Source organism: Parasteatoda tepidariorum, chromosome 2 (assembly GCF_982258835.1).
Source record: "Parasteatoda tepidariorum strain Cologne lab strain chromosome 2, Ptep-v5.0, whole genome shotgun sequence".
Taxonomy (NCBI): Eukaryota; Metazoa; Arthropoda; class Arachnida; order Araneae; family Theridiidae; genus Parasteatoda; species Parasteatoda tepidariorum.
This window is the reverse complement of record NC_141756.1, coordinates 46,098,703-46,120,396: the sequence shown is the minus strand read 5'-3', so window position 1 is coordinate 46,120,396 and position 21,694 is coordinate 46,098,703. Positions and strand designations below refer to the sequence as shown.

Sequence of the window (21,694 nt, the reverse complement as noted above, 5' to 3'; positions counted from 1 at the left end):
TATGTAACTCTTTAAACTGTTATCTCTCTTTCAATTATTGCATATAAAAATTAAGTATGCAATTATAATTTTTATGGAAATTTTATTTTAAACATAAGTTTATTAATTGAAATTCTACAATTAATTGTAATTTAAAAATTATAGCAAATGAAGCTATTTATTTATTTTTTTTAGAAAAATATGCCAAAGATGAAATTCTGATTTAAAAGTTACAGTTTGATTAATATATTATTATATGCTATAGTTCTTACCAATTTTTTAACTGTTTAGCATTTTACAAAAAACTATACTTCCAGAGGATGAAACAATATTTTTTTTTTAAATTAATATTCTTTAAAGATATGGATTTATCTTTAATAATAGCTTGCCTAATAAGTTGTTAGATTATTATTATAACTAATATTTTCAATATTTTTGTATTGCTTAAATAAAACTTCTACTATATCTAATTACATACTGAGGAGTTTATCGAAATTGTTTTGGGCAGAATAAGAGAGTTTTGGACGGGATGGTAAACTATGGTTTTTATTATTCAATAATATCTGAAAAATATTTAAATATTTAAAGAATTTAGCCATTGAACTCAAAACCTTGCTTAAATTGGTTTCCTCACAGGTAGATCAAACATTTCTCTATAGATTAAATGAAATAATTATAAAAAAATGAAAAATAAACAAATTTATTAAAAAAAAGTATACCTTTTAATGAAGAATCAACAGTCTTCAGATTCTTTCTATTTAGGATGCGTTTTAATTCAGGTAAAATTGGTTCTTTTTCCCTAAAAGTTAATCTTTCTTGTTTTTTGCCCAATTTTAATTTAGTGTCTGAAGATATTTTCCGATTCTCAATTATAACTTGTCTGCTAGCAATAACTTTTTCCGCTTCATTAACATGTCCATAGAGTGTATCATCATGTGTATCAATTTCCTAAAGTAGAAGTAAAAGAAAAAAAAATTAACACAATAAATTATATACAGTAAAAGCTCAACTCTTCCATAAAAAAACTTAAACATTTATTTTTGTAAATAAAGCTTTTGTGTTTTAAATAAAGGTTAAGAAAACTTTTTGATAAAGTCAATAAATTTTAGAAATAGCAGGTCATTGCAGAAAGATTTTAATGGAAATTTAAGCTTTCTCAATGCTTAAGTATTTTTTTTTTTACAACTTTTGCAGGGAAAAACATTTAACAATTAAATAAAAAGATTTACAAGACAATTGTAGGACCTTCATACTCTAAGTGATAATTTCCTCGTTCTGGCATCCCTACATGTTTCAATAAAAGAAAAAGAGGAAATTTTTTTAAAGCTTTTTTTCAAGAGTATCGACACTATTGAATTTAGAATTACCACTACTAATAGAGATCATAACATTTGTACAATATTTGCCTCTTCCAGTTCCCAATTTTTTTCGGCGTTGGAACCCTAAATGATCGAGATTCTTTTAGCATAATCCCAGCATTTTATATATGTAAAAAAAAAAAAAAAAAAAAAAAAAAAGACTTCCAATTATTTTGAAACTATTTTATGTGACGAATGAAATGTTTAATAATATCAATTTGTTCTTGGCGAGTATGTTTGATAAAATGAATTTAAACAAATTGTTATAATCAATGAGACTCCCACTCAATTCTTTGATACCTTAATCTTTCTTTTTGAAATTAAATTAGTTATTTTATTTTGAATTGAAAAGCTGGACGAGAAATATTTAATTTCTCATAAATGCTCATTCTTGTAATTTATTAAATAGATTGTTATTGAAAAAAATAATTTATTCAATATATTGTTTGAGAAATGTTTCTTTTTTTTAAATTTTGCTATTTTTTTTATAGGCATTTTTAGCTAAATAATTCCATATAAACAACCGAAACATTAAATTATGGATTGTTGATTGGATATAAATGTTATCATTACTAGTTAGAAAAAAAAATTCTAACTCTTGCAATCCCTGTAATACTTCCATGGAAATACGGGGGTACCACTGAACACCTTTTGGGAACCACTGTTTCACCTATCCATTATTAAGATCTTCCTTCAGACACTATTTCATCAGATTTATATTACTGATTGAACCAAATTAATAAAGAATTGTGAATTAGGCAGATACCAAACACATTAATAAAATCATATCACATAACTAAATTAGTATATGATCATTATTATAATTTAATGGTTAATTGGAAGCAATGATAAAGATTAAGAAATTTAAAATATACAAAGCAAAGTAAAAAAACCTGATCAGAAAATATTCTCTCAACTTAAAGATAAGATTCAATATTAATAATTTCAATATCTTCTGAATTAAATAATAATGATAATAATAATAAAAAAAAGAGTTCCAATAACTTATGATTAAATCTATACAGTATTAAAATAATCGTCAAAAGTAAACTGGCATGCTCCTTTAATTCCTGATTTTGATAAATTTATGCTTATTGAATTAATAATTTCTCCTGTTCTTAAACAAAATGATAGAGATCAAACTTTGAAATCATTTAACCAAAATCATAGAAGATTTGTAACTATACTTGCTTATAATATGATTAATCATTCTAATTTTTTAAGATTTATGAATTGTTAATATGATTAAAATTTTAAATAAACAGTACAAAGAAATCAATTCAAAATTTTGAAACAGCTTAGCTTAATAGTACAAGATTTGTTATTTTTTTTTCTAAAAATCATTATTTTAAATCTGACATACGGACATAGGTCAGTTGAAATGAGGGTTTACGAAAATGGACACAGCTCAAAATGCATGTTAACAAAAATTAACATAACTATTAACAAAATTTGACATAACATTTCATTTTATTTTTCCAACTTCTCTTATGAATATTTTTCTTTCTTTAAATAATGATCTAGCAAATGTAAAAATTGTGATGTTAGACATTTTTCAAAAACCACTTGGTTCAAAAACCACTTTATTAAGTGTCTTTTGTTGAAAGGACTTAAAAAGTCTACAGTTATTTTCCTGAGGTTGCAACGGGTACCAATTTACAATACTGGTAATAAATTTACATTGCAAGAACAGATAATTTTAAAACTCTTTTATTGCTTACAGTTCCTAATGCGAAGATATCACCATAAAAGTTACACCTGAAATATACCTAGCCACCCTGACTCTGAAGACCAGAACTTTTTCCCACAATAATTACGCTTATTGTTACCTGTTTAATTGTTAAATTTGGGTCAAAAACTGAAAAAGTCAATTTTTTAATGTGTCCATTTTCTCAAACATGCATTTCAAGATGTGTTCATTTTTAAAAACTCACCCACAATTTACTATTTAACAAGATAACAAAAGAGTTAAAATAAATTTTTGGTCATAATTCATCATATAAAAACATTATTTAAATAATTTTAAAATCTATAAGAGCATAAAGCTGGAGATAGTCTGCTTTATTTTAAACATTTTTAGAGACTTCATGATTCATCTTTAAATTTGCTCATGTCTATTTTTTTATTTATATGTAGAGAAGAGCACTGATGTGTAAACATTTTAAAAATAAATATTAGTGTTCATTGAAGTGCTTAAAATAAAAATTGAAAAAATTTTGCACAACTCTTTTATTTGGTTATATTTAAACTTATAGCAGTTATAAAAATAATAGTAATGTAAGCTAATAAAAGGTTTTTCTTAAAAAAAAAAGAATATTTTAAAGAAATTAAACTGTTTGGTTTAAATCTTATTTAAAACTACATTGGTTTAAACAGACTAACCCAGCCAAATCATGAAGATTTCATAATGCTAATTTGTGAATCTGTAATATTAAAATTTAGTAACATTTCTTTACATTAAACTCCATTTTATGATAATCAATATTTTATAATGTAATAGCTTACTTCAATATTATCTGAGCTAACGGCTGCATCAATTTCTGAAACAGCATAATCTGAAAAATAAAAATTATTTAGTGGAATCATTATTAATAGTTTTTAAAAAGGAATAGTCATAATAAATATTGCCTTAACAACACTAATCTTTCTGTATGGAAATTCAAGCTAATTATTAACACAAATAAAACTTTGTGAATTAATGAGGAAACAACAATTCACATTTAACCTTTTGCTTATAGCACTTGATGAAGTCATTCTGGTTCACTTATCGTACCAGCTGTAAACAAAGGGTTAACTCGAACACTGTGATATCAGAACACGCAAGAGTAATTGAAAGAAAAGATAGGTTACTAAATTTCAGCAAACATAATCATTTGAGTGCCATTTATTGGGAGTCAGGAGAATAGTAGTACAATGAGAACAGGGATGGATCAAGTTATGAAGAAGCCGGCAGCTTCTTATTATTAATAATTAAAATATAATTTAAAATTAAATTAAAATTATTATAATTAAAATTATCAGTCACATAGAAACTTTTTTTTAAACATATTCAATTTAAGCCAAGTGTAATTTACAAAAACATTAAAAAGAACTGCTCTTTGAAATTTTTAAGTTCCTATAAAAGTCTTAATTATTTATTTATTTTTTAAAGAAAAAGAAAGAAAAGAAAAAAAATTGGGGAGAACAGTCATTAAAATTTACTTAACACATTATCATTGAGAAAAGCATAAATTGAACATGACTATTTAAATATTTGGGAAATTTTAAGTTTCATTTTACGTGAAATTTGGGTCTGTTAATGAATCCTTCATAAATTATTTTATAGTAGAAACGAATCATTCATAAAATATTCTAAGTTATTTCGTAAAGGGAGTACTTTTTATTTAAAAAAATAAACTCTTCACAACATCATTTAAAAAAATGTAGTCAATGAATTCTCTAACTCGCAATTTTAAAACTACAACTTCTTGCAGGATATGGTTTTAATATTTAGTCTTCTTCACAAAAACAAGATCATAATTTTAATATGTTTACAAGAGCCTGACAGAAAGAACCAAATTATATGTGTAGTTTTTTTTTTTAACAAAATCATCAGGATCTTAAAAGAAGGGGAAAAGTCTGAATTCAAACTAAAGAATGCATTTAAATAAATTTTGAAAGTTCAAAAAAATCAGTTTTACATTTCTTTATTTTTGGGTCCCTGGCAGAGCCTTAAAAAGAATTTAAAGTCTGGCCATGCAGCCCTAGTAGTATCTCTTAACCTGCCCTAGAAGGATGAGTTTAACATACGAAAGAATTATAAGTTAAACACGTTCTTACAGATAAGTAAAGTGACTTTCCTCAAGAAAGTGAAAAGAATTTGTCAATCTTTTATCACTTTTTTTGTAATGAATGCAATAAAGGAAAAGTTTAAAAATGACTTTTTAAAAGAAATAAATGTTCTTGAAAACCTTTTATCTTATTTCCACTGGACAAGACAGAGAATGTTAGTATGCAATGTTTACAATAATCAAGAACGACTACAAATAAAAACAAATTTCTCTTTTAATTTTCTATATAATTTTTAAAGTTGTGTGAAACAAACTTTTAAATAAAAAATGGCAAAACCTAAAAACTGAAAAGATAAATTAACATTCTAGATTGATAATAGAATCTTGCAAATTTTTGAAGCAGAGTTATATACATTTTTTTAAAAATATATAACTTTGTAACACATTCATTTGTCTAAATCAGGGTTGGGGTTTTGGACAGAACACGAGGGTTTTACTGTCTTAAACTATCCTAAATAGACTAAAGTGTCCAAAACCTTGAACTTTGGTAAAAGGTAAAATTTGGCGTGACCATTGCACACATAATAATTACATATATTAATAAATTTTTTATACTTTTAAGCAATTTGCTTTAACTTATTAAGGGATATATAATAGGGAAAGATTTATAACTTTTGAAGCTCCACAATTCACTGAACAACAAAAGTAAGTACCTTACCTCTTAAATAAGAATAAATAATGCAATATTAAAAATAATAATAAACCTTTATAATAAAATAAAAACTTGTCTTTATTCTGTTTCTTGTTTAAAAATTAATCTTTTATTTTTCACATATTTTTTTAAAATTGTGACATAACTTAAATAAAAGGGTTTTGGATAGTTTAAAACAGCTTTGGACAGGGTGGTTTAAACCGTGGATTAAACCATTCTGCCTTAAACCTTACCAACTCTGGTTTAAATGGAAAAAAAGGATATATATTGCAACATTTATGTATTGTTTAACTATCAATTTCATATAGCAATCAGTAAAAGTGATTACATAATTCAAATTTTACCAAAACTAAGGAAACTAATTAATTTTAGTAACTAAGAAGTGCTCAATTTTAAGAAATTTTATAGACATTATCTATTGTTTGTAATTTTAAACTTTACAATATTGCCCAATTTTAATGAGGGAAAAAAACTTTTAAAGCTCAAGTATTTTTTAGAAACAATGTTAGTTAGTAGACAATTTCAGAAACAATTCATTTAGACATAAAAAAATTATTTAAAAAAATTTAAATTTGCTTAAACTATTTGCTTAAGAATTTTATATAAAACCTCAAAAACTAGAGTACACAAACCCTAGAGCACACAAAACAAGTTTAGTATAACAATAACAACATTGAGAGCAGTAACAACAGTCAAGATAATTAACCTTCTTCCGATGACACTTCTTCTGCATCAATCCTGCTTAGCATTTGGGTGTAATCTGAGACATCGGGAAGTGAGTGAACTAATGGAATTAAAAAATAATTCAATGTCAAAGAAAAAGTTATTTAAAAGTCAAACTGATACAGAATTTTTTACAACTGGGCAAAGAAATTTTTTTTAAAAAATGCTTTAATCTGAAGAGATGAATTACAAGGGGTGATCAAATGAAAAGGTACGAAACGGCACGGTGGGTACAAATGTAGACTTTATTCGAAATATACACCATAGGCCTGAGTACAACAATACCTCTGATGAACAAGCTGCAAGATTCCTTGTTACCAGAATTCCTGTGGCCATGACGATACCCAGTCCTTCACAGCGTCCTTGCATACGTCGTCCGAGTCTAAGCGCTTCCCTTTCAGGTGTTTCTTCAGTGAACCAAACGCAAGGAGATCGCAGGGCGACATGTCCGGACTGTAGGGCGGATGGTTCAACCTCTCCCACTTGAACTTGGCCAGTTCCATGTGCGTGACTCTGTAGACGCGTGGACGAGCGTTATCATGGAGCAGAACCACACCCTCCGTGAGCAGCCCCCGTCTTTGGACCTGCGTAGGCGTCGGAGTGCCTCTCAGTATACATGGGAGTTAATGGTTTTTCTGTGCTCGAGTTCCTCATACGGACTGTCACATCATTTGGACGCCGCTTTTGATAAGAGCATATGCTCTCGTCCGCGCATGCTCCGATCTCAGTCAGAGACTCCAATCGCATCCCGAGATGTCTCGCTACGTTCTTCCATGGCGGAATATGCAAATATTTAACTGCTACGTTTTTATGTCGTTTCGTACCTCTTGATCACTCCTTGTAGTTCATAAAAAAATACACACAATAAGATATTAGTTACTTTAACCTAATAGCCTGCAACTAAACAGGCTTACAATTTATTTAAGTCAGAATTTATATTCTCTTTTCAAAGCATTAGCAGCAAAAAACAATAAAAATATACATTCCTTCTGAGAAAACATTTATAGCTGATAATTTCTGATCAAAACCTCCAAGAACCTTAAGATAAATGTATAAGGAGTGGACAAAACACTGCCCTATCATGGTCTAATTTTAAATTAGTCAAAATGCTGAGAAAGTTACATAACTTTATCAATTATTAATATCTTTGTAGTAATATTGTAGGTGGCTCATAGGCTTAGAGTCACATATTTGAAAACTTTTATGTTCTAAAATATGAAACTATAAAAACAAAGAGAAACACTCTTTTGCAGGTGTGCCTCAAAAAGTTAAGTAAATGAACTATCAAAAAAAGGTAAAAAGAGAAAAAATAAAATACCTTTACTGGGATACTATAGTCCGACTAGAAAGTTTTTTTGGCAGTGTCCAGAAGAAAAAGGTTTGAACCAGTTAATAATCTAAATAGTTTGTATTAAACAAGTATTAAGAGTCAAAAGTTCGCACTAACATAATTTTGAAATAAATGTCATGTTTTGGAGACTAAACACTTTTCATCTGTCAATTTAGTTATAAATTTGCATAAAATAAATGTTTTAAATATCAAAATTCATTCGAAACTAAAGATTACTCAATCCATACTTTAAAAAAAAAAGGTCATAATAAAAAATAAGGCATAACAATAATAAAAGATTTTACAACGAATGAGAAAAGTAATGCTTTTTTTTAATCACATCACATAATACAAAAGTTTATTTTGAAATAAATAAGCTGCAAAGTTTAAAGAATAAAAATAAAAAATGATCTACTGCGAGGAAGTTCCCCAGCAACTGGAACTAATAACAAAGTAATTTAAGTTAAATGAAAAAAAAAAAAAAAAAAAAAAAAAAAACGACAAATACACATAGAGGTGACAAGAATGAAACTCATACCTCTTCTTAATGAATCTACTCGTTTCCTTGGTTTCTCATTTACTGTATCTGAAAACAAATTAATTTTTTTAAAAGAGAAGATCTGCGAAAAATTGAGTTCCTTTTTACCAAATTGAATAGCAATATGTTTTCTACTGTAAATATTATTTACCTAGTACGTAATTTTCCTTCCAGAACAAAGTTGAATTAATTGCTTTGGGTTGATATTGTAATTCATATTCAGAACAATTACTGGAGCTAGACACGGAAGATTGCCTTCCGTCAGATTCAGAGTCCGTCCGTCCGTCAGAGTCAGATTCAGGAGTAGGAGGAATTTCTACCTCATCAGTTCTTGTTAGGATTGAACTTGATAACAACATACTACAATTTTCTGAAATATGAGGACTGTTATGTCCTGTAAATGCAGGCTGCTCATTTATTTGATTTTCCGATGACTTTTCTAGAACTATTAAAGAGAGAACAGAAATTTTTCTTTAACATATTCAACTAAAATGCAAATTAAAATTGTTTGATTTTAGAAACTGATATTTTTCAATATTTAAAGTTAAAGAAATGTAATTTTCAAAAAACTAACAAAGAATTGAAAATATAGTTTCATATATTTACATTTAGCTATTTTTTTACTACAGTTGTTAGTACTATAAGTTTATTTACATGTTGTATTTATTTTAGATTGACTATCTTAAAAAAATGATTAAGTTTCATTGCTATATTTCACACACGCACACTATTAAGTATTTTATTTTCAAATGTTTGAAAATATCAAAATAGATTTTTCGAACACCAAAAAAAATAAATAAATAAATAAATAAGTATGCTATTTTTAACCACAATTGCCTAAGATGCATATTGATAGGTTTGTTTATAGATGTGCTTTGATTTAAAAGTTTATTTTGAAATAAAAAAGCTGTAAAGTTCAAAGAATAAAAGTAAAAAATTATTTATTGCGAGGCAGCTCCCCAGCTACTGGAATTAATAAAGCAGTTTAAGTTTAATAAAAAAAGCAACAAATACACATAGAGGTGAGAAGGATTAAACTCATACCTGTTCTTAATGAATCTACTTGTTCCTTTGATTTACTATTGGCATCATGTTTCTCATTTACTGTATCTGAAAACAAATTTTGGTTAAAAGAGAAAGATCTGCTAAAAATAGAGTTATTTTTTACCAAATTGAATAACAATATTTCTGTAAAAGAACTATTTTCTACTGTAAATATTATATATTTTTTTTCTATAGTTATTAGTAAATTAAGTTTATATACACGTTGCATTTATTTCTGATTGACTATCTTAATAAAATGATTAAGTTTCATTGCTATATTTCACACACATACTATTAAATATTTTATTTTCAAATGTTTGAAAATATCTAAATAGATTTTTTGAGCACTTTTACTTAAAAAAAATAAATCAGTATGCTATTTTTTAACTACAATTGCCTAAGATGTATATTGATAGGTTTGTTTATAAATGTGCTTTGACTTAAAAGTTTATTTTGAAATGAAAAAGCTGTAAAGTTCAAAGAATAAAAGTAAAATATTATTTATTGGTAGGCAATTCCCCAGTCACTGGAACTAATAACATAGCTGCCAACTCTTCCGATTTTCCCCGAAGATTTTATTTTCATATTTAAAGTGGTAGCGAAATTCATGTTATTCCGCTAAGCGTTTTGAATTATAATAATAATTATAAATGAGTTTGACCACCACTACTTATAAATGATTACAACAAATATATAAAAGCATATTAGTCCTTACGATAGCGAATTTCAACCCGATTAAAATATAAATATATTTTTGAGGAAGATAGTTTTTCGGTAATTGTTTTACTACCACTTGGAAATTCTATTCTCGAAAAGAGTGAATGTTGGCAGGTATGTAATAATAAAGCAGTTTAAGTTTAATAAAAAAAAGCAACAAATATACATAGAGGTGAGAAGGATTAAACTCATACCTGTTCTTAATGAATCTACTTGTTCCTTTGATTTACTATTGGCATCCTGTTTCTCATTTACTGTATCTGAAAACAAATAAATTTTGGTTAAAAGAGAAAGATCTGCTAAAAATAGAGTAAATTTTTCCAAATTGAATGACAATATGTTTTCTGTAAAAGAACTATTTTCTACTGTAAATATTATATATTTTTTTCTATAGTTATTAGTAAATTAAGTTTATATACATGTTGCATTTATTTCTGATTGACTATCTTAATGAAATGATTAAGTTTCATTGCTATATTTCACACACACACACTATTAAGTATTTTATTTTCAAATGTCTGAAAATATCTAAAAAAAAAAATTTTGAGCACTTTTATTTAAAAAAAACAAAAAAAAACAAAAAACAAACAGTATGCTATTTTTTAACTACAATTGCCTAAGATGCATATTGATAGGTTTGTTTATAAATGCGCTTTGATTTAGAAGTTTATTTTAAAATAAAAACGCTGTGAAGTTCAAAGAATAAAAGTAAAAATTAATTTATTGGGAGGCAGTTCCCTAGTCACTGGAACTAATAATAAAGCAGTTTATGTTTAATAAAAAAAAGCAACAAATACACATAGAGGTGACAAGGAATACACATAGAGGTATAGGAATACACATAGAGGAGGTGAATAAACTCATACCTGTACTTAATGAATCTACTCGTTCCTTTGATTTACTATTGCCTTCCTGTTTCTCATTTACTGTATCTGAAAACAAATATAATTTTGGTTAAAAGTGAAAGATGTGTTAAAAATTGAGTTCCTTTTTACCAAATTGAATAGCAATATGTTTTCTGTATAAGAACAATTTTCTAGGGTAAGTAATATTTACCTAATACACAATTTTTCTCCCAGAATGAAGTTGAGCAATTTGCTTTGAATTGAGATTGTAATTCTAATTTAGAACAATTATTTGAAGATTGCCTTGGGTCAGATTCAGAAGTTGAATTATGGTTAAGGTTTTCTACTTTATCAGAATTGATTGAACGGATTGAACTTGACGACGAACTTTCATTTTCCAAAATATGTGGACTGGTACGTCTTGTAAGTGTATGCTGTTCAATATTACCATTTACTAATGACTTTTCCTGAACTATAAAAGAGAGGAAAAAAAACAAGAACTAAAATCTAATAAAGAATTAAAATAAAGTTCTATATATTTCTTTTTAGTTATTTTTTCTATAATTATTAGAAAATTAAGTATTGACTATTTAATTAAAATAATTAAGCTTCATAGCAATATTTCACACACATTTCACATTATATTTTCAAATGTTTGAAAATATCAAAATAAATTTTTTCTTAAGCACTATTTTTACAAAAAATTTTTTTTAATTAGTATGCTATTTTTTAATTGCAATTGCCTAAGATGCATATTGATAGGTTTGTTTGTAGATGTGCTTTGATAAATATTGCAGATGAGATTTTTTAGGTAAAAATGTCAGACTGACATTAAGAAAATATAAGAATATTTAATAGAGATGAGCTAGTGCTAAAAAGAGTTCATGAAAAGGAACACTAAATTTAACTACAAATTTATTAATCTTTAAACAGACTAATTTAATAGACAAATATAACAGAAAGCTATTATGTTGGAAACTATAACTGCTTGCTATTAAAGTAAATTTATTTATAATTCCAGTTAATTAGGTTATGAATGTATATATATATATATATATATATATATATATATATATATATATATATATATATATATATATATATATATATATATATATATATATATAAAATAGGAGGTAATAATAGATTTAAGTATACCTATTTTTGCCAAATCTGTCGCTTTCTTAGATTTATTGAGAGGCTGTCGTCTCTTTGGTTTATTATTTGATTTGACATTCTGATTCTCAGTTACTGTATCTGAAAACAAATTAATTTTGGTTAAAAGAGACAAAATAATTTTATTTTAATAACATTGAAAAAGTTACAATACTTAATGGTTTAAGACATGAACAATCTGAAAGTCTTATTGGGACTTGCCCTACTTTAGAGAACCCAAATATTCAGTCGACAGAGGAGACATAATTTTTTATTCAATTTTCATTAATCAACTTTGAGCTTTCATAATTCAATAATAATTAATTTTTAGCCAACGTATGAAGAAAAAAGTTCTTCTCAAGGTCTGAATGCTCCGAGTTTATAGGTATTAATACAAGAATACCTTACTGAAATCACGCCTGCGTAATCTTGAGCTGCTAGGGTCACAAAGGTCTCATTCCGTACATCAGGGTGAACACTTAAATCAGGTTTCAAATTTCTTTGATTTTTCCAGGTTGAAATCTTAAAATTTCCGGGTCAGTATATTTTTCTCCCTCATAAAGTTTAAGATGGGTACTTAATCGCCCAGAAAGTGCCAATTAAGTATTTTATTCAAAATGTAATTGTTGTAATATATCTTGACAAATTTATTAGATTTGATTTATTTTAACGAGATTAATTTTTTCTTTTTCATTTTTTTAAATTTCAATGTTTTGGTGCAACATTATGTTTTTAAAAATTAAGATAAATATGTGAAGAAAATATGTGAAGAAAATATGTTAAGCTTGAAGAATATATTGTTTTTATTGAATAAAAAATATTTTGATGTGTCAATATTAGTAGTTTTTGCACACAGGGTACCAAATGGACTATAGTTTTATTAAGCAAAAATAACAATAATAATAATTCCAGGCAATCCTACATAATATTTTTAAATTTATTTCTGATTTGAAATTTAACAATTTATTTACATTTAAATATAGAGCTATTTTACTGTATTTTGTCCAAACTGTGCTCGTTACAAAATTGATCATATTTTCATTGAACTACAAAATTAGAAATTTCTCAAACAAAAATGGCTAAATAACAATTCATTTAATAGTTGAATCATTTTGTCAAATGAAAAAAAATGCACCCAAAGCATCAGAACGAACTTGATCAAGAAATGGATTCAAACCCTAGATTATAAAAAAAAAAAAAAAAAAAAAAAAAAAATCCACGTTTTTATAAAACGGAGCATCTTTGCCCTAAATCCCATTCTTTGCCTTTCAAAAAAATAATTTAATAAATTAAAAAAATAAAAATAGGTGAAATTACAATGAAATTTCTGCTAATCGAAAGTTAAACGAATCGAAACATTATGGTGCTTTCAAACTGTATTCAATTTAAACATGCGAATGTAGTTCGTCTTACATGTAGTTTTTAAACATTTCCTCGCACATCCATTGTAATTGTTGGGGGGAGGGGAGTTAAAAAAAAACACTTAGAAATTACAATGGAATTAAATATGACAGAAAGTGATTTTCAAATTAATCATTAACAAACAATCGTTATTGAAATCTGATGATGTAATAATATTGTATTAAGCCAATTTAAACAACAATAAAAAAGAACTGGATTATTAAAATTGAACAAACTGAAAAAAAAAAAAAAAAAAAAAAAACCAGCTTTTAACAGTAACAAAAATACAAATTAGAACATTGATTTCAAAATATTTAATAATTCCTGTTAATAACATTTACAAAGGCAAAAATTTTTTATCTGATAAAATTCAAAAAATGAATACTAGAATCCCTAGACTAGGGATTATGTTGATTTAATTTCAAAGAAACAAAAGTATTAACATCATTCCATGTACAGTCCGCAAAAAAAAAAAAAAAAAGATATCACCCTGAATAACTTTCGTTCTAATGATCGGATTTTCACGAACTAAGTGTTAATCCTAATGGTTCTTGGGGGTGACCTCAAATATGCTAATTAATTAGTGCTAACTATTAATTAAGTTACGAAATCAGACACAAAAACGTACTTTCTCTGAATAAACATATGTTTTTTCTTACATATTTGGATTCTTAACCTTCAAAATATAGGGGGTAGCCGCAATCTGGGAAATATGGTCCCCATAGTTTGGTCAGGAGAGCGATCCAAACTTCGTACCCCTTAATGTTAATTTCACTTTTTACGTTTTTTGTCATATTTTAAAAACTAATAAAGCAATTCGAAGAAAATTTCACCCAGTCATAAAACTCATTTACCCAAAGATAATTTCACGAAAAAAATAATTTTTAATAATTGTTAATTATTTTTTATTATTTAATTAAATTAAGGATGAAACATTTTTGAATTACAAGGTATGAATTTTTTTATACCATATTAATCTACATATTTTTCAATTGAAAAATCTAAAGTTTCAACTGTTTTTATTATTAGAAGCTGAAAAAAATTAAAATTACTTATTTTTAAAAAAATAATTTGGCGACAATGAAGAAATGATTAAATGGGGCGATTAATATTAAAATGTGATAAACTTGCGAGGAACTTGACTTCGCGCGCTTAGCATAAAATTTCATTCATATTTTTTTCGCTAATAATCGTTTGCTTATCTTTTCATTTTTATTTTTTTAAGCTATAAAATACAATGTTTCTTTTTTAGTCGTCTAAAATTCTATTTGCAATTTAGTAAAGAAATTTGAATAAAACATTTTATTGAATAAAATATATTTTATTCAGAGAATGTGGAGTTTTATAAAAGCATGATAGAATATGATTATACAACAGATTGTGCTTCTTTAATGTGATTATTTTTTATTTTTTAGTTTTTTTCTTCTCAATAACTGATAAAATTTCAATAATATACATACGAATGAATAAATTTGGAATAAAATATTCATCAATTTCTTGAATATATATTTTATAAATGTTAATAAAAATACGTAGTCAACATTTTTAAGCATCTCTCACAACATCGCAAATTTCTCAAAATCTTATAGGGTAAACTAACCAGTGATGGAATACTTAAGCTTAGCTTGTCTTTAAAAAAAAAATCATAAAAATTTCAAAATTTGTAATTTTAGCTAAATGACGTATTTGTTATTAAATGCATATCGACATATTTGTTAATAAATGCAAATTATGTAAAAAAATTTTAGATAACTTACATAATATTGTTTTAAGCTTTTGGTGGTTTAAATAATAAGTAGTAAGATAACCAAGTGAAGGAACAGTTCTTAAATTGAATAAACACTAAATTTTCCAGTGAATGAACACTTAATTTTGAGAATGTTTGATGCTCGTTAGGAATCCTTAGGCCACACAGATATTTGTCGCCCTGTAGATGCCTGAATTGACGGATGTTAACACAGGCGGGCATTAGGAAAAAAAAAATCTTTAAGTTTTCGTGCCCCTATTTCAGTATCTTAAGGGCCTTACGAGCTCTGTTTAAAAAGAGAGTATCATATCAGATATATATATATATATATATATATATATATATATATAGAAGAAAACAAAAATAATCATAGTAGCAGTATTTGGTGGTAAATGTAGCTTATCGTAATTGAAGAATATGCTGTGCGACATTTTATGGTGAATTTGCGAACGTAAGTTTCAGAATGTATCGAAACATGTGGATGCTATTTGCTAATCATCTTTATCCAAAGAAAACCATGTAACGTAAATATCTAGCAAAATGAAGCAATTTTTTAAACAATGAATCATACAATATGCAACATATTATTTCAATATCTTATTCTTAAACATAAAATATTTCAATGTTTTTAAAATGTCACTAAACATTCAGCAATTCATTGAGTTATAGAAAAAAGAAATATCGTAAATTATAGAAAACCTTGTGAATGTGCATTAGAATTATTATACAATCTACATTTTATTTTTCAAGCACTTTTTTTTCCTTCAAACTTTCATGCCTAGAAGACTCGATTAAAGCTGTAAAAATCATTATCCCTAAAATTTTGTATATAGCTAATTTTGTATATAGCTAAAATTTTGTATAAGTTATGTTAATTTGATTTTAGTATGAAATCCTCGAATAAACATAGCAAAAATAGCATAATCTAAATAATATCAGATAAAAAGTTCATGTATTTAAATTCTAAAAACTTATAAATCGATTCAAATTTTCTTTTCAAAGGAGAATAAAATAATTTTTTTTGTTTGTTGCTTTTTGGACATGAATGAACTTAAAAATTGTCTATTGCCTAGAAACTTCAAGATGTTTTCTATTAACTATTAATTAAACCTCTCAGAGCAATCACAAAACATTATTTCAATTTTTTTACAGTCAGAAATTGGTTGCCTAGCAACCTAGTAAAATTAAGCGTTTCTCTTTTGAATCAGTCAATGGGTTATCTTAAAATATTTATTTGCGCAGGCGACTTTTTTTTGGCGGTTTTCTGGACTATAGCCAAATATATAAACCTTTATTGCCACCCAATTTACGACCCAATTGTTTTAAAATTTTGTCTACCCCCCCTAATTCAAGTGTCTAGATTCTAAATATGTAAAAAAAAAAATGTTTATTCAGAGAAAGTACGTTTTTGTGTCTGATTTCGTAACTTAATTAATAGTTAGCACTAATTAATTAGCATATTTGAGGTCACCCCCAGGAACCATTAAAATTGACACTTAGTTCGTGAAAATCGGATCATTAGAACCAAAGTTATTCAGGGTGATATCTTTTTTTTTTTGCGGACTGTACTATCAAATAAAATTATATATAAAACAAACAAAAAAATTTCAAACATAAAGCAAAAATAATATTAACTTCAAAATGAAATCATTTTTAAAATTAGGTTTTACTAAAATTTTTAATATTTATTAGATTTAAATAATTTTGATTATATTTTTTTGCTTTAATATAAAAAATATAATTTTAATATAACTGCATATAAATATAAAAATATATGAATTAAATGTTTATTAAGTTATAATGTATTACATACAAGAACACTTTTATAATTAAACACAAAAACTTCCACCCATCTATTCTTTATTTTTTGTGCTTTCTTTTTAAACATTATATTTATATCGTAAAAAATTGCTAAATATGAAATTCTAAATACATACATACATACATACACACACATTATATATATATATATATATATATATATATATATATATATATATATATATATATATATATATATATATATATATATATATATATATATATATATATGTGTGTGGTGAGAAAGAGATGCTTACATCAAATAGAGAATAAATATGAAATTAATGTTAAATAAAAATATTTTAAGCCTTACTTTAATTATATCAAATGAAATCAAAATAAAATACAAATTAAATTTTAAAAATACATTTCAAATTTTAAACATAAAAAAGTATTAAGGTGAAAAATTTTTAAGCCAAAATCAACATTGTCAAAAATAGTTCTAGCAAAAATTTATTCACGTTGACATACTGATAATAAATTGTTTATATAATAAATTGCATCTTGATTTACGATTTTTTTTATTAGCAGAAATACGAATCGTGATATCTGATATTTAAATCATGCAAATCTAAATCATGATGTGTTATTTTTTAAGTATTTTGATTAAAAATATCAATATGAGGTTCTTTAAATTTTATGAAATACGATCAAATTGGTGATTCTTTTGTGAAAGGATAAACAAATTTCTTATAAATTTTAATTTCTTACAAAATTGGAGTACTCCTGATTGGTTAAAAAAAAATTAGTTTCTCAGTAGTGACTATAAATATGATTGTAATTTTTTTTCACGTGTGACTCTCTGTGCATAGACTAATAACGATTCCGAAATGTAATGTCGGAATTCATTGATGTGAGAGTTATTTTATTTAAAAGGATTAAATAAATTACTATTTCATAATTATTGGTGATAAATATTTTTTATGACATGCTAAAATGTGATTTAGCATTCACATCTTTAAATCACACATATGCGGATCATGGTGTGAGATTTTTAATTTAAGTGAATAAAAATCTTGATGTGTGATTTTTTAAATCGCACTAAAATGGAATATGTGTAATTTTTTTAGATGAGAGGAATGAGGTTCGAGAGTAGTAATTTTTAAATTGCACCAAGATGGATGTTATCGTGGGAATTCTGAAATCGCACGAAAACAAATTGCACTGTGGTATTCAAACAAATCATGATGTGTGATTTTTAAATTGCAAATATACATTATGATGTGCAATTTTTTAAATCACACAAATGTAGATCATGATGAGGGATTTTTAAATCGCAGGAATGAGGATTAGGAAGATGATTTTTTAATTATGAAAAAAAAATTGTTATGTGTGACTTTTAAATCACATGAATATTGATCGCACTCTGGAGTTTTTAAATCACAAGGATACAAATCGCGATGTGATTTTTAAATAGCATAAATACAAATCATGGTGTGATTTTTAAAAATCACAGAAATACAAATTATAATTATAGCGTCACCCGAAAGATCGTTCTTCAACGGTCTCTTCTTTTTATTTTGTTTCTTCTTCCGCTCGCTGCCGCTGTGCGTGTGTGTTTTTTGTTTGGTTCATGTTGTTGACATTGAATAACTATGATTTTTTTTTCTTTCGCCTTTGGAGAGAGAAAAATGTTTCTTCGGTGGTTTCAAATAATAACTTTTACAGCTCTTTCAATGATTTAACATAAATATTTTGATTTGTTTTATTGCTCTCAATTTATAAAAATACTTAATCAGTAATTGTCATGTTATTTAAGTGTTTTAAGTAATATATTTTAAAATAATTTTGGTTACTTGCATTACCTATATATGTTTATTAGAAATGTTTTATAACTGGTTAATAATTTAAAAAGTGCTCATGTATTTCATTTATGTGATTAATGTATTATATTTACTAAAATAATTCTGATTAAATTTTGTATTGTAAAAGTTTGTCAAGTATGCTATACAAGTATGCTATACATGTTCTCTCTCTAATATCATTTTACCATAACAATTACAGTATTATTTTAATTCTCTAAGGTGTGTCCTTGTGCAAAAATCGCCCCAGTGTTTACATTAAGTGTTACTAATCTAAAGTATGCCCTTGTGCAAGAATCGCCCCAGTGTTTACATTAAGTGTTACTAATCTAAAGTGTGCCCTTGTGCAAGAATCGTCCCAGTGTTTACATACAAAGTGTGCCCTTGTGCAAGAATTGCCCCTGTATTCACATTTATCATCTGTGCTCTAAAAATAAAAACGTCTTCTTTTGTTTATTGAAAGATGACGTTCTTTGGAAAAGCTCGTAAGGAGGATTTAATTCTCCTTGCAAGTGAGTTGGGTGAAGATGTCACCCCTGATTTAAAAATTATTGATTTGAAGAAAGTTATTACCTCTAGTGATAACTATGAAGAGGAGTTTGTAAAAGAAATGCTAAACACGATCATTTCCCAAAGACAGGATGTTGCGGAGGAGAAGAAGAGAGCTGCTGAGTTAGAAAAGGCCAGCATCGAGAGCAACGAAAGAATCAAGACAGAGCAAATGAAATTGGAACTGGAAAAGATTAGACTCGAGATAGAGGCAAGACAGTGTGGACCCTCCACCAATACTGATGGTTTCCGAAGAAAACCTGTGATTGATTTGTTGTCCTTAATGCCCCGATTTGATCCAAATAATAACGACATAAACCTGGTTTATTCATGAGCAACATTGTGGCAAATGAATGTAGCCTACGAGAAAATGAAGGAGAGCCTCTGACCCTAGAGCAAAGACGAAGGATTTCCATACTTCTCAGTGAATTTGAAGATACCTTTAAACCAGGGGGAGACCCTACTCCCTTTGCCGAGCATCGAATTAATACTGGAAATCATGCACCAATATCAGTTTCGCCATACAGACTGTCACCAGCCAAGAAAGAAATTCTTAAACAAGAATTGGATGATTTGTTAAAAAAAGAAATTATAGAAGAGAGTGAATCTCCCTATGCAGCTCCCGTTGTGTTGGTTCCCAAACCAAATGGTAAACACAGACTCTGTGTCGACTATAGAAAGCTTAATGCTGTGACTGTCACAGACTCCTATCCTTTGCCAAGATTAGATGATCTCTTGCATGATGCTAAAAACATAGGCTATATTTCCACTATAGATCTCCAGTCCGGTTATCATCAGGTGAAAATTCATGATGATGATAAAGACAAAACAGCGTTTGTAACTCCTTTGGGTGCTTACAGATTCAAAAGGATGGCATTTGGGTTAAAAAATGCCCCGGCGACGTTTCAGAGACTAATGGACCGTTTTAAAAATGGACTCCCCTCAGTAAAAATTCTCATTTATTTAGATGACATAATCATCATGTCACCTACTTTTGAAGATCATCTAAACGATCTAACTCTTGTGTTCAAAAGACTAGCCCAATTTCAATTGAAAGCTAACCGCCTAAAGTGCAATTTTGCTTGCTCTAAGGTAAAATACTTAGGTCACTACATAACTACCCGAGGACTTGAAGTAGATCCAGAAAAAGTAGAAGCTATAACCAAGCTTCCTGTCTCTAAAGATATAAAGCAGGTTAAATCCTTCCTGCAAACTTGTTCATGGTATCGTAGGTTTATAGAAGGCTTTTCTACCCTGTCGAAACCATTATGTGAAAATACAAAAAAGAATGCTGCTTGGAAGTGGACTGAGCAGGAACAAAAAGCTTTTGCTGCCCTGAAAGAGAAGATGGTTTCTTCTCCCATTCTGAAACAAGCTGATCCCGACCAACCTTACACAATAAGAACTGACGCCAGTGGTTATGGATTGGGTGCTGTTGTCTTACAGGGGGAAAATGAACACCCAATAGAATATGCTAGTCGTCTTTTAACATCTGCAGAGCAAAACTACTCGACTACAGAGAGGGAAGCTCTAGCTGTTATTTGGGCTTTGAATAAATTTAGAGGGTACATTGATGGTGCCCAGGTGACAATATCCTCTGACCATCAATCCTTGAAGTGGTTGTTAAGTATTAAATCTCCATCAGGAAGGTTGGCCCGATGGGCCTTGCAACTACAATCTTACAACCTGAATATACAGTACATCCCAGGAAGAAACAATGTCATTGCGGACATGCTGTCTCGCCCTCCTTATGTTCATGAAGAAAGAAATCCTTGTTGTCTCTGTTCAGTTACAATTGATCTTCCAACTCGATCACCAAGTGATATATGCACTGAACAGCTGAAAGATAATGATTTACGAAAGATTATAGAAGCATTTGAAGATCGCTCAGAAGAAGTAGACCTTAATCGATGGACTGAACGAGGATATATCATGAATAGGGGAATTCTCTATAGATATTCCCATGATAGTGACTCGGACGAAGCTCAACTGGTAGTCCCTATGCAAGAAAGAGGTCAAATCCTTAAAGAATTTCATGATGCGCCAACTGCTGGCCATTACGGTATAGAAGGTACCGTGGATCGAATCTCCAAAAGATTCTTTTGGACTGGTATGAGAAGATTTATCACCGAATATATTAAAAACTGTGTCGAATGCAACCGCTATAAAGCTTCCACTCAAAAGCCAGCTGGTCTTCTTCAGA

The 21,694-nt window shown here is 27.6% G+C and overlaps 1 protein-coding gene across 13 annotated transcripts in view; it reads right to left on the bottom strand.

The window, feature by feature from the left end:
• Window positions 1-21,694, bottom strand: part of LOC107452551 (uncharacterized) — a 90,500-nt gene that overhangs the window by 29,600 nt on the left and 39,206 nt on the right. For 2 of the 13 annotated variants that reach the window (XM_043046741.3, XM_043046742.3), the window contains exons 8-17: window positions 12,175-12,273; window positions 11,228-11,488; window positions 11,038-11,103; window positions 10,366-10,431; window positions 9,455-9,520; window positions 8,562-8,855; window positions 8,411-8,458; window positions 6,526-6,603; window positions 3,843-3,892; window positions 699-927 (exon numbers count right to left, since the gene is read on the bottom strand). In XM_043046741.3, coding sequence (XP_042902675.1) covers window positions 699-927; window positions 3,843-3,892; window positions 6,526-6,603; window positions 8,411-8,458; window positions 8,562-8,855; window positions 9,455-9,520; window positions 10,366-10,431; window positions 11,038-11,103; window positions 11,228-11,488; window positions 12,175-12,273 — 1,257 coding nt within the window. The remainder of the gene's footprint in view (window positions 1-698; window positions 928-3,842; window positions 3,893-6,525; window positions 6,604-8,410; window positions 8,459-8,561; window positions 8,856-9,454; window positions 9,521-10,365; window positions 10,432-11,037; window positions 11,104-11,227; window positions 11,489-12,174; window positions 12,274-21,694) is intronic. The other 11 variants (XM_071177478.2, XM_043046743.3, XM_043046746.3 and 8 more) reach the window with 11 other exon arrangements.